Source organism: Cygnus olor, chromosome 6 (assembly GCF_009769625.2).
Source record: "Cygnus olor isolate bCygOlo1 chromosome 6, bCygOlo1.pri.v2, whole genome shotgun sequence".
Lineage (NCBI taxonomy): Eukaryota > Metazoa > Chordata > Aves > Anseriformes > Anatidae > Cygnus > Cygnus olor.
Genome location: NC_049174.1, coordinates 1,149,717 through 1,161,872, shown reverse-complemented (window position 1 = coordinate 1,161,872; position 12,156 = coordinate 1,149,717). Strand labels below are relative to the sequence as shown.

The following is a 12,156-nucleotide window of genomic DNA, read 5'->3' as shown; positions in this document are numbered from 1 at the left end:
GTATACCATTTTGATATTTTTGTCACATTCGCTGCCAACCAAGCAGGTGGTGATGGTTGTTTTGTTGTTTTTGTTTGTTTGTTTTTCCAAAATTACTGTTTCCTGGATCACAGTACTCTAAGTAAGGCTTGCCCTGCATGTTTCTATAGATTTATGTCCTCACATTTTGGTCCCTATTGGAACATACTTTATTTTTTTATGGATTGGTCGTCAAGCAGTCTTTTGATCATTGACGCATATTCTTTGTTATTCATCACTGTTCAAATCTCTGGACTCCATGTATACTGATTTTATGCTTCCTACCAGGTTACTTAAAAAATGCTAAGCGGAATTGGGCTCAGAACAGGTCCCTGCAGGACCCCATTTGAGGCACATCTACATGACGAGTGTTTCACATTTACTCTCGCATTTGAGACATATCGTTTATCCAGTGTTTGATCCATTTAATGTCTCCTGAATTGATTTTTTATTGCTAAATCTTAATCAAAATCTCATCTAGTACCAAGTCAAATGCATTGCAGAAACCATAATATAGTATAAGTATATTATGATGACTTTATTGCATATGTCAACCAAACTTTTAATCTCATAAAAGAAGAGCTATGAGATTAGTCTGCCAGGCACTGTTTTTCTTAAAGTTGGAAATAGCGCTAATGATTATTTTTTGTCAATTAAATCTTTTTGCAGCTCTTCCATAATTTTGACAATGAAAAGCATCCACTCACAGATAAGCCATAAATCCACCATTTAGAGGTGCAACACAGATGAGTACGAGTGGTACAAGTTGTTACTTAGCCGGGTCTATTCAAACTGGTTTGGCTTTTCCTCCTGAGTTGCTACTGGAATTCTATTACCATTTTTGAGTAAACAAATGCTCTTTTGTACTATTAAGAATACCAGTGTTGCTGCTCAGTGATGGGCTGCTGGTGGCAACTGCCTTTTCCTGATATTTTCAGGAGCAAAACAAACAATCCCTCTGCGTGCTCCCTGTGTAATTGCCACTGGCCACCAAACCCTTCTACTTGTATCAACTCCTCCAGTTGCTGCAGCTCCTGGTCTGTTTTCTTCTTTTACTAACGTCCTACTCTTTCTCACTTTATAACCCACACCAACAACTTTTCTCATTTTCAGTTTGTAATACACTGCTTTCTTGTAGCTGATTTTCTTTCCTGCTCAAAAGGCAGTGTTTTTAACCAGCATAACCTTCTTTCTGGCTTGTCTGGCTTAGGTAGCATTTTCTGTGGGTTAACTGAAGATCAGAGAAGGTTTAGATGTTTTAACTGTATCCTGTAGGTCATCTCCTTGTGTCAGATTTTGAAGAGTACTCAATGCAGATAGAATGGAGGTCTCTTCAAGAAAAAAAAAGTCTTCAAAGTTCAGCTAGGTCAGATCCTTGCTATTCTCTCTGAGTTGTAGTTCTGGTTTTTCTGTGAACAAGGGGTGCAGAGAAGGTCTTGCACAGATTTAATGTCTGCGTCTTAATAACTAATTTCTTCTGAATATCAGGTGGGTATTGTTTCAAAGAGCTGTGGAAACGAACAAATTCACTGTAAGTAAAAGCCCAGGGGAAGGTGTATGCGGAAGGTGTCCTTTTCATGTTGGGATTTCTGTGTCATGAGCTGTGTCACTGTTCTGCCAGGGGCCTGGGTGAAGTGGCAACAAAAAGCCCATCCTTTAGAGTTTCAAAGGCTTCCAGCCCTACAGGTACGGTCTAGTCTGAATGCCACCACCCTGCTGGGGATGGCTGGGTTTTCTGCCATAGGTTATCTCCTCTCATTTCTCATCTGGGGCTCCCAGGAGTGCAGCCTGTGCAGCCCCACCAGACTTGGGCTCTGTTAGCAGAGGTGTGGGGCGGCTGCTGAACCCTGTTGCAGCTGGCGACAGCGGGAGGCTGCTCCAGTCTGGCTTGGAAAGATGTTGCAGCGGTGTCCTCTGTGCTTGCGGTAGAGCTGGTCAATCTCTGACTAGCAAAAGAGATGAATGTTAACGCTGTGCTGAGGTGTGCAGATATTGCTGTGCTCATTTTCCTATTCCCCAGGGCTGTGGTGGCTCTTATGTCAGGTTAATGCTGTAACTCTAAGTGAGCCTGAGCAGGGTTTGCCAGCAATATTTTCAAGTCCTCCTGGTCACGGTGCACAGTGCTGTCAGGAAAATGCTAAGACATTGGACCTTTGTTGTTTTCCATCTCTTGATCCCATTCTTCTTCATGTTTTTTTCTTATTTATTATGCCTGGTGGAAGAATAACCCATCTGCTTGTTTAGATTATACAGGTACACTAGTGAATGGGATTCATGTTCCTTGCAACATGGCCCCACGAATCACGTCTTGCAACATGTCACCAGAATAAAGGTCGCTCAGCTTTAAGGTATGTCTCCTCGCCCAGTTTTACAAACACACTCCCTCTTCAGCGTGCCCTGTAAAATGGTGTTACAGCAGCAGTGGTCAAGAGTTTGCCTGCCTGTCCCTCCCTTCTGTGAAGGCTGTTCAGCTGCAGCTCTTTCTGCAGCTCTTTCTGCTGCAATCCATGCTTTGGTCAGCACAACGCCCCATCGCTGCAGTTCCTTCTGTAAGCCTTTAAATCAATTTGGGAGTTTTAAGTAGGTATAAGTTGGGGGAGTTCGTATTGCCTGAACTTTTCCAGTTAGTTTTGGTGCTGGATTGTCTCCAAATTCAATTTAAGGCATGAATCTATTGCATCTAAGTAAATTGGGACCTTCCAACCTGAGAGGGACTTTTGCTGTGGCACTTAGTGAAAGACCTCTGTTCTTTTTACTCAGTCCTCCGTGGTCTGGTATAGCACGGATCTCGTAGTACTCAGTACATCCTACTTGTCTGCAGGTGGGGACTGATAGGAGGGAGGAGGAGCTCTGTAAAGCAGGTCTGAGATTGCTGTAGCATTAGCTGCTTTAAGCAGACGCCCTTTTTAATTTTTGCCTTCAATTGCATCCAAAAGAGCCTCAGTAGAAGATTGAGGGTTTGTACTATGGAGACCTCCTGGGAATGCTGTAGCTGAGATCTCATTTTCCCAGGGCTTGCTGTTAGTGCTTCTGCTTTAAGATAGAGTGTCCTCCTATCTTTCTCAGGTTTATATTCCCTTAGAGCATGAAGATAAATTCAATCCATGTCCAAGGTGCCCTCGGAGACTCAAGTGTTACAGCCTGCAAGCAAGCAGAATGCTTGGAAATAACAGAACATCTGGGAGAGGCAGTGGTTGGAGACATTAAGTCCAGTGGCCCGTGTGAGTCCTTTCCAAACTAAAACCATGTGGTTGGATGTGGCTAGGAATAGATCTGGCACTGGGAGTGTCATAAGGGAAGGTTTTGTTCTGGGAGTATGAAGAGGATCCACGAAAAATCTGCATCAGGTAGGGTCTTCCACAGCGTAATACAGAGGTGTTGTGTGTATGTATTACAGTGTCATATGGAAATTAATTTCTGGATAGAATAGATAGATACTTACATCTTTGTTTAAGGGATGTCATGGAAACCAGTTGGATGGTGAAGTGTAGAGAGAACTTGAGGAACAGTGGTGGCAGAAGGAGCTGTGACGTGGTAGGATCACTACGGGCACTGAACAGTTCTTCATGTTCTTGTGCTCTTTACTGTTTCTTGACATTTGGCTTCATGGCCCTAAAAAAAAAGTTGAAATAGTAACTTCAGTGTCGTACCATGCCAGAAAATAAACCTTTCTTGCATTATGTGGACTTTGTTTCTTAAAGTACTTCCAGAAGGAGTCTTTACATGCTGCAGCTTTTTTCTTTCGCTGTCATTTGTCATGTATGCAGCAAAGGTAAATTTTCTTAAAGGAAAAATCAAATAAATTTGGCAATGCTAGTGATTTAAAACAAACCAACTGACCCACACAACAAAGCATTCTTTGAACAGCAAATTATTTTGGTTCAGGTGTTTCTTCTCAAAGATCTCCAGCCACTCTTTTCTATCTCTCTGTCTCAACTTCTTCTCATTTCTCTTCAGCCTGCACTCCAATATTTGAAAGGGATTTTTAGTACTGGAGAGAAAGAGGAAAGCAGACAAGCTGTTGTAATCTTGCCTCCTCTTGAACTTCTCTGGAGGATGCTATCCAGCATCACAGAATAGTTGAACTACTGTCTTCACTGTATTTTCCTGCCCTTGGGGCGCCCATTCTGCAGGGTGACATTTCCTCCCTTTTTGATGAGAAGCTCACTGTAATGTCATTGTTACAGGTCTTGGTGACAGTCCTTCCCTTCCCATAGCCAACAGCTGGGCAGTCCTGGAGAACTAGGAAGAGCCCGCTGTAAATGCTGATACTGCAGTTCCCTGTCATACTTTTCTTCCCCCTGTGTGTGAGCCCCTCAGTCATTGCTATCTCATGAATGAAAATTGTGCTGAGGCTTTTGCATGGAGCTTGAGCTCAAGTTAAGTTGCTAAATAGTGAGAACTAGTTGGATTTTTCAGACTATTTTGATGTTTGCAAAATTGTTGGATCTTGCCATCTGAAGCTATTTCTTATGTATTTGTCCATGTCGTATTTTTGATCTGCATTAAATTTTCTGTTTATTCCGTTACGTGCATATCTCAGTTTTTAAGAGAGGGTGTGTTAAACTTTGGATTCAGTCCTTATTCCACATGTGCTCAAATCCCTGAATTAGTAGGAAATTTGCCATGAAAAGACTACCGCAGCATCAACATCTGCTCAGCTAATTTGCTGCATTGCGCTGTTTCCTGAGAGCGACTGGCAGCATCCCTGCGGCCACCTCAGGGATATGGATGTCGTGTTGTTGAGTGCCTCTGCAAAGGTGGCCGCTTTGGGCCGTGAATTGTCAGCACGGATGCATTTTTTGAGTATGTAACCTTTTCTTTGTGGTTCCGTAGGTTGTCACAGTGGTTCTGATACTTGCATCCTGCAGGCCTTGCCAAGAATGATTACAGGGAGTTCAGCTTGTTAATTTATTGTACAACAGAGGCTGTAATGAGAACCAATGAAATCTGTGAAATGGGCTGTTCTGGGATGCTCTGTGAGGGTGGCCAGAATGTGTCTGAGATTCACAGAAAAAAAGTCTTTGCATCGTGATAATGAATGCCAGTTTCTCTAAAGAGCGCTGTCGCCTTTAGTAATAACCTGCCAGTGCTACGTGTGCAAGCTCTGAGTCGCCTTGTGTGCGTGAGGTCTGCTGGCAGCCCTGGCCCCAACACTGTTACAAACCTTCTCTGCTCTGGTTTACTTCATTATTGAAAAATTACTCTATCATTTGTCAAGCAAATTCAAGGTGTTTTGAGTGCATTGGTGCCACACTGACTTCTTTAATGTAAAGGTACATTTTCTCACCACAAATTCTGTAAACCTTTAACAATTTGGGGGACTGGGATCCTTGCGGTGTATGACAAATACCTAGAAGCATCCCAAAAGGTCAAAATGAGTATCCATATTCTGTGGGATTCTTTTTGGTTTTAAAAAACAAAACAATTGAAAAAAAAAAAAAAAACACCCTGTAGAGTGTAGAGCTAACTAGTTTCTCCTTGGAAAAAAAATCAGGTAATCAGTGGGCCAATTAAGTGGATCATCTGCTGTCTGCAGAACAGATAGTTTTTAGGCTGCATTGTTTATCATGGTCTATTTCTGAGTTCAGACTACACTGCCTGTTATTGATTACTTAGTGCTAAATTCACAGGAAATAGCAAAGATCAGAATTAAGCTTTTCTTTTAGCAATGGTGATACTCACTGGTGAACATGTAAATTGTTTTTTTGGGGGAATGGCTCTTAACTGCACTTAAGTTTAGCTCTCAACATTGATATTGAATTTCACAGCCTTTCACAGAAGCCCTGCACCTCTTTAAGAGCTTTTGGTGTCATCTGTTAGAGATGCTTTTTGCCTTTCTTGTTCTCCTAACAGCATCTTGGAATGCAGTTGATTTTGTAGTGGTCCTTCAGGTAATTTAATTTCAGATAAATTATACATGAGCTTGACTTCCAAGTGCAGGGCTGTTATGCAGCCATTGAGCCATTGCTGCTCCGTTTCTTAACTTCACACTCAACAATTTATGTCCTATAGTTTTGCTAAAGGCAGTGGGATGAGGTGGAGTGTGTGTTTATTCGTATTCTTTTTTAACCTCACATATTTATTTCTGTTAGCTCTTTGATTTAAACAGCAGAAGATTGAATGGTCAAAGGTTAGGCTGGATAGGGTGGAGTTTTCCCACAGCTGCTGATGGCTTACTGTTTACATATCCAGTCCCTCTGACGAGGACGATGTGTTCAACAGGAGAGCTTCTACTATTTTGGGAGCATGCTTAGACTGGAGCTCTGGATCCCTCCCTTAGAAAACTTTGGAAAACCGTCACTGGCGATTTTAGGGTGCCATCAGGCCAGCACTCAGGTACGTCCTTGGTGCTTACAGATTTCAGTACAGCTGTACATACACTGAAAGCTGAGCATGTGCTGAAGTGGGCCTGTGGTTGAGGTCTCAAGGTATTTTCACTTAATAGATATTATGCAGGCTCAAGAGCAGGAGATGGGATCAGCCAGTTCGGTCACCTTATGGGGGTATCCAAAGATCCAAAGGAAACCAAAGTTTGAGTCACTTTGAAAGAGCCTTTCCCTTGAAAGCACAAGGTCTCCCATGTAAGCAGACTTTCTCTTTTTGTGTGTGTGCTTTTTGTGCAAAATGGTTGTGTTTTGTTTCTAATAACAATGTTTTGTATGGAGCTGTGTTATCTATGTGGAAATCTGCACAAGTTCTTGTTGAGAAGTGCAACATGAAGCTGAAGCAGGTCTGTTCAACTGAATATATTTATGGCTGTTTTATTCTTTTGTTTTAAATCACAGGAAATTAACTATTCTTAAACAATATTGTGCAGCTTATGCTTAGTCTTGATGAATTTTACTAAGCCTATGTGTTGTAAATGGGAAGAGTTTTTGAAGTGCATTTTTACAAAATGCCCCAGGAAAGAAAAGGATGCATAGGACTGTACACCTAATGTCTGGACCTATTGTCTAGATACAGTCAGAACCACTTGATAATTTTTAATGTAATTGCTTTTGGGATTCCTGGCAAGTGGTCTCAGTACATTGCTAGAGAGAGTGCTTTATAGGTCGAAGTCAAACTTGGAAGTGCTATGGAGACAAATTCTGCTCTTAAGACACAAGACACAAATAAGCAGCAAATTGGAAAGGAATTGAGAACTCCAACATGAGATTCGACATTTCTGAGTTTTATGAAGGACACACTGTTTGCGAATGGCCTTCTAAGAGCTGACGTTTCTCTGTATCATCAACTTATCTGTCACTAACCAATACTGGGTGCCTCAGAGGGAGTGGTATATGTTTTGTTTCTGTCCTTCCCAAAATTCTTATTTGAGGAATAGTCTAATAATTGTTCCCTTAAACCTAAACAAAGAAGAAAGAAAACTCTTCTAGAACCTGCAGGGTAATCGGCTGTATTTGTTTGTATTCATTAGCATCTATTGCTTGAAGATTTTCATGGCCATAGCTTTAAAATAGCATTAAAACACAGGGTGTTAATGCAGCAACAGAACATTTTAACAGAAAGCTGTAATTAATAAGGCGACTGACCCAAGACACTCACTTCATTGACTTTCCTTCATTTTTTTTATCTTAAAAGACCAATTCTGATAAGTACTACAATAAATGGCTAACATAATTCTCCTTGTCAGTCGAAGTCACTCTATCAGTTTAATGAGAAATCTTTAACATAAGAAGTTTAGATGTTTTGAGTTTGTTTCCAGTAGCTCCTATGCCTTTAAGCCCATTTGTGTGCAGTTGAGGTTTTGGAAATATTTCAGATGTTATTGAATGGAGTGAGTACTGAGCAATTTTGTAAAAATGTTTATACTGACTAATTTGCTGAACATATCTATACAAAAATGCAAATTATGAGTGAAGACATTCTTACAAGTGCAAGACTGTTGCTCTGTAACTGTGAGAGCTACACGGGATCCTGCTTGGGTGCAGACAGTGGGGAGCATCGTGAAGATAGTGATGGCTGGATGGTGGGCGTGCCCAGAGTACAGGGGCTGAATTTAGGATGTGCAGTGTTGTATGACTTGAGGAAGGGTGAATGATACTGCAGGTACAGGGGGGCTGCAGGAAATCAGCTCCTGGGGTAGTTTGTGCTGCAAAGGGTTTGGGAACTGCAGATTCTGGTGTCTCAAAGCGGGTCCCCTGAGCTGCTGGGAAGCTGCTCCCCGGTGCGTGTCTGAGGGCTGTGCACACACCTCCAGTAAGAAAACTTGCTTACCTTGAGACTCCCCTTCTACCTGGAATCCATGCAGGCAGCAGAAGTCCCTTCAATGGCAGAAGGCAGAGAACTGGGGAAGTATTGCCGGTGGCCAGGGAAATAGGAGGGAAAGCAGTTGTAAGAAGTGTTTCGCTAGGAATTGCATCCTTGAATGATGTTTTAAAAATATTTTTATAGCTATTGGATAGTTTGCATATTAACAGAGTAGCTGGAAATCACGCAGAGAAAAAGAATGATTTGCAATTTATAATTATTGTGAAATGTTTTGAGTTGATAATACGTGGGGAAAGACTTAAATTTAGTTGCTGCACTAAAATCACAGAAAGCTTTGCAGGCAGTTGGGTTTACATCCCACAGTAAGTAGGTACTTGCTATTAAAAACACAGTCACACATGTGCAAGTATTTTCTCCAAAGGAGTTAGAAAATATGCCCTAAAGAAAAGAGCTTTGGCTTTCTTGCCTGGTTATCCACTTTCCAGTGATGTCTTCTGGTCCTGTTTCACAGAAAGTACCAGAACAACTACTTTCTAAAGCAGATGGAGAGATGAGCAAGTGTGAAGAAGGTTAGGGCTGAACAGAGCAGCCGCAAGAGCCATGCAGTTGGTTGTGCACACACCTGAGATGGGCTTCTCTGCCTGGTGAGAACGTCCTTTGGCAAAGGACACTAAAACTTGCAGATAGGAAAGCCCAGACTCTCCTGGGTGTGTATCTCAGTGGTCTGACTCACAACTGTTGTTTGGTTTCATTTTTTTTTTTTTCACTTGAGGTATTTAAGATTACAGAGAAGAGGCAGAGTTGAGGCAGGATGCTCACCTGCGGAGCGCCTAGGTTTCACGACTGAATACCACTTCCTCACACCAGTAGCAAGTTGCTGAGATCTGGAGGGGAGTTTAACAGCTACAAAAGTCATTTATGAAAACTTGGTATCTGTAATGCTGCAATCAATCAAGTCACCGTTGTTACATTTTATTGCTCAGTAGGGAACTGAATGGTGGGAAGGGATAATGTGTTTTGAGGTTCAGAAGAAGATGAATTATCTTTACATAAACATCTCTGTTATTTATGCACTTGTGGAATGGCCAGAGAAAACTTACTCTTTTTTTTAAAAAAATGTAATTATTCCACAGGATCCTTCAAACCAAAAATGTGGAAGAAAGAAAACTGTGTCCTTCAGCAGCATGCCATCAGAGAAGAAAATAAGCAGCGCCAGTGACTGTATCAGCTTTATGCAGGCTGGGTGTGAACTGAAGAAAGTTCGTCCAAATTCCCGGATTTATAACCGTTTTTTTACTCTGGATCCTGACCTGCAGGCTCTTCGCTGGGAGCCTTCCAAGAAGGACCTTGAGAAAGCCAAGCTTGATATTTCTGCTATAAAAGAAATCAGACTAGGGAAGAACACGGAAACATTCAGGAATAATGGACTTGCGGATCAGATTTCTGAGGACTGTGCTTTGTCAGTAATTCATGGTGAGAACTATGAGTCCCTCGACCTGGTTGCAAATTCAGCTGATGTGGCCAATATTTGGGTATCAGGATTAAGGTACTTGGTTTCTCGTAGCAAACAACCCCTGGATTTGATGGAAAGCAGCCACAATACCCCACGATTTGCCTGGCTAAAAACTGTATTTGAAGCAGCAGATGTTGATGGTAATGGCATAATGTTAGAAGACACATCTGTGGAGCTAATAAAGAAGCTTAACCCCACCTTAAAGGAATCAAAGATTAGATTGAAATTTAAGGAAATCCAGAAGAGCAAAGAGAAACTGACAACACGAGTAACAAAAGAGGAATTCTGTGAAGCATTCAGCGAACTTTGCACAAGACCTGAAGTTTATTTCTTACTTGTGCAGATATCTAAAAACAAGGAGTATCTAGATGCCAATGATCTCATGCTGTTTTTAGAGGCTGAGCAAGGAGTGACCCACATAACAGAAGAAATGTGTCTAGATATTATACGCAGGTATGAGCTTTCTCAAGAAGGACGATTGAAAGGTTTTCTTGCAATTGATGGATTTACTCAATATTTGTTGTCCCCAGAATGTGATATTTTTGACCCAGAGCACAAAAAGGTTGTCCAAGACATGACACAGCCTTTGTCCCATTACTACATCAATGCATCCCACAATACATACCTAATAGAAGACCAGCTGAGAGGACCAGCTGATATCAATGGTTACGTAAGAGCTTTAAAGATGAGCTGTCGGAGTATTGAACTAGACATCTGTGATGGCCCAGATAACGAGCCGATTATTTGTAACCGTAACAACATGACATCGCCACTTTCCTTTCGAAGTGTTATTGAGGTGATAAACAAATTGGCCTTCTTTGCTTCAGATTACCCCCTTATTCTCTGCTTGGGGAACCACTGCTCAGTACAACAACAGAAGGTAGTGGTACAGCACATGAAAAGGATCTTTGGAAACAAACTCTACACGGAGACACCTTTATCCTCAGAAGCCTACCTTCCATCACCTGAGAAACTGAAAATGAAGATCATTGTGAAAGGGAAGAAGCTGCCCTGTGACCAGGATATATTAGAAGGAGAAGTCACAGATGAAGATGAAGAAGCTGAAATATCCCGAAGACTGTCAGAGGACTTCTCAAGGGAACCAAAGCTTATCTGGCTCTGCAAAGAATTGTCTGACTTGGTGTCTCTATGCAAGTCTGTCCAATACAAAGACTTTGAGACATCCATGAAAGCTCAGAATTATTGGGAAATCTGTTCCTTTAGTGAGGCAGAAGCCAGTCGGATCGCAAATGAATACCCTGAAGATTTTGTCAACTACAACAAGAAGTTTCTCTCCAGAGTGTACCCAAGTGCTATGAGGATAGACTCTAGTAACTTAAATCCTCAAGATTTTTGGAATTGTGGTTGCCAGATAGTGGCAATGAACTATCAGACCCCGGGGCCCATGATGGACCTGCACACTGGCTGGTTTCTACAGAATGGGGAATGTGGGTACGTTCTCAGGCCTTCAGTCATGCGTGATGAAGTATCTTATTTCAGTGCAAATACAAAGGGCATCGTTCCAGGGGTCTCCCCCCAAGTCCTCCATGTCAAAATAATCAGTGGTCAGAATTTTCCAAAGCCCAAGGGTGCATGTGCAAAAGGGGATGTTATAGATCCCTATGTTTGCATAGAAATCCATGGGATTCCTGCAGATTGCACCGAGCAAAGAACTAAAACTGTTCAGCAAAACAGTGATAACCCCATTTTTGATGAGAGCTTTGAGTTCCAGATCAATCTACCGGAGCTGGCCATGATCCGTTTTGTTGTTTTGGATGATGACTACATCGGGGATGAGTTCATAGGCCAGTACACCATCCCGCTGGAATGCCTGCAGCCCGGATACAGGCACATACCGCTGCGGTCTTTTGTTGGCGATATCATGGAGCATGTTACCCTCTTTGTGCACATCGCAATAACCAATCGAAGCGGAGGCGGAAAGGCCCAAAAGCGCAGCCTCTCCGTGAGGATAGGAAAGAAAGCAAGGGAGTACATCATGCTGAGGAACACTGGTCTCAAGACTATTGATGACATCTTTAAGCTGGCCGTGCATCCGCTCCGAGAGGCCACTGACATGAGAGAAAACATACAGGTATGGCCGTCGTGTGCGCTGGCGTGTGTTGAACGTGGAAGCAGAGATCCCAGTGAGAGTTGCCGGGAGGGCAAACTTGCTGAAGCTGGTGAAGCTTCGGACCCACAGCCGTTGTCAGCTTTTAACTGCACGTCAGGAGGCTGATAGCTGCAGGTGCTAACTAGCAAGCAGATGTGGGATTAGGCAAAAATGTTTTAAAAATCAGTGTCCCCTCTGAACACACACTTCAATGGTTTTATTTGAGGAAACAGAATTGAGGGTACATTTGCGTCCCCAGGCCTCGGGTTTTAAAAAACTTAATTTCCTCGCCGTTCCTGGA

General features: G+C 42.3%; 1 protein-coding gene across 3 annotated transcripts in view; it reads left to right on the top strand.

Annotated features, from left to right (window-relative positions):
• Nucleotides 1-12,156, top strand: part of PLCL1 (phospholipase C like 1 (inactive)) — a 197,954-nt gene that overhangs the window by 145,970 nt on the left and 39,828 nt on the right. Inside the window, exons 1-2 of one of the 3 annotated variants that reach the window (XM_040560734.1) lie at nt 8,580-8,876; nt 9,366-11,837. In XM_040560734.1, coding sequence (XP_040416668.1) covers nt 9,417-11,837 — 2,421 coding nt within the window. In that variant the 5' untranslated portion in view covers nt 8,580-8,876; nt 9,366-9,416. Of the gene's footprint in view, nt 1-8,579; nt 8,877-9,365; nt 11,838-12,156 lie in introns of those variants that run through there. The other 2 variants (XM_040560733.1, XM_040560732.1) reach the window with 2 other exon arrangements.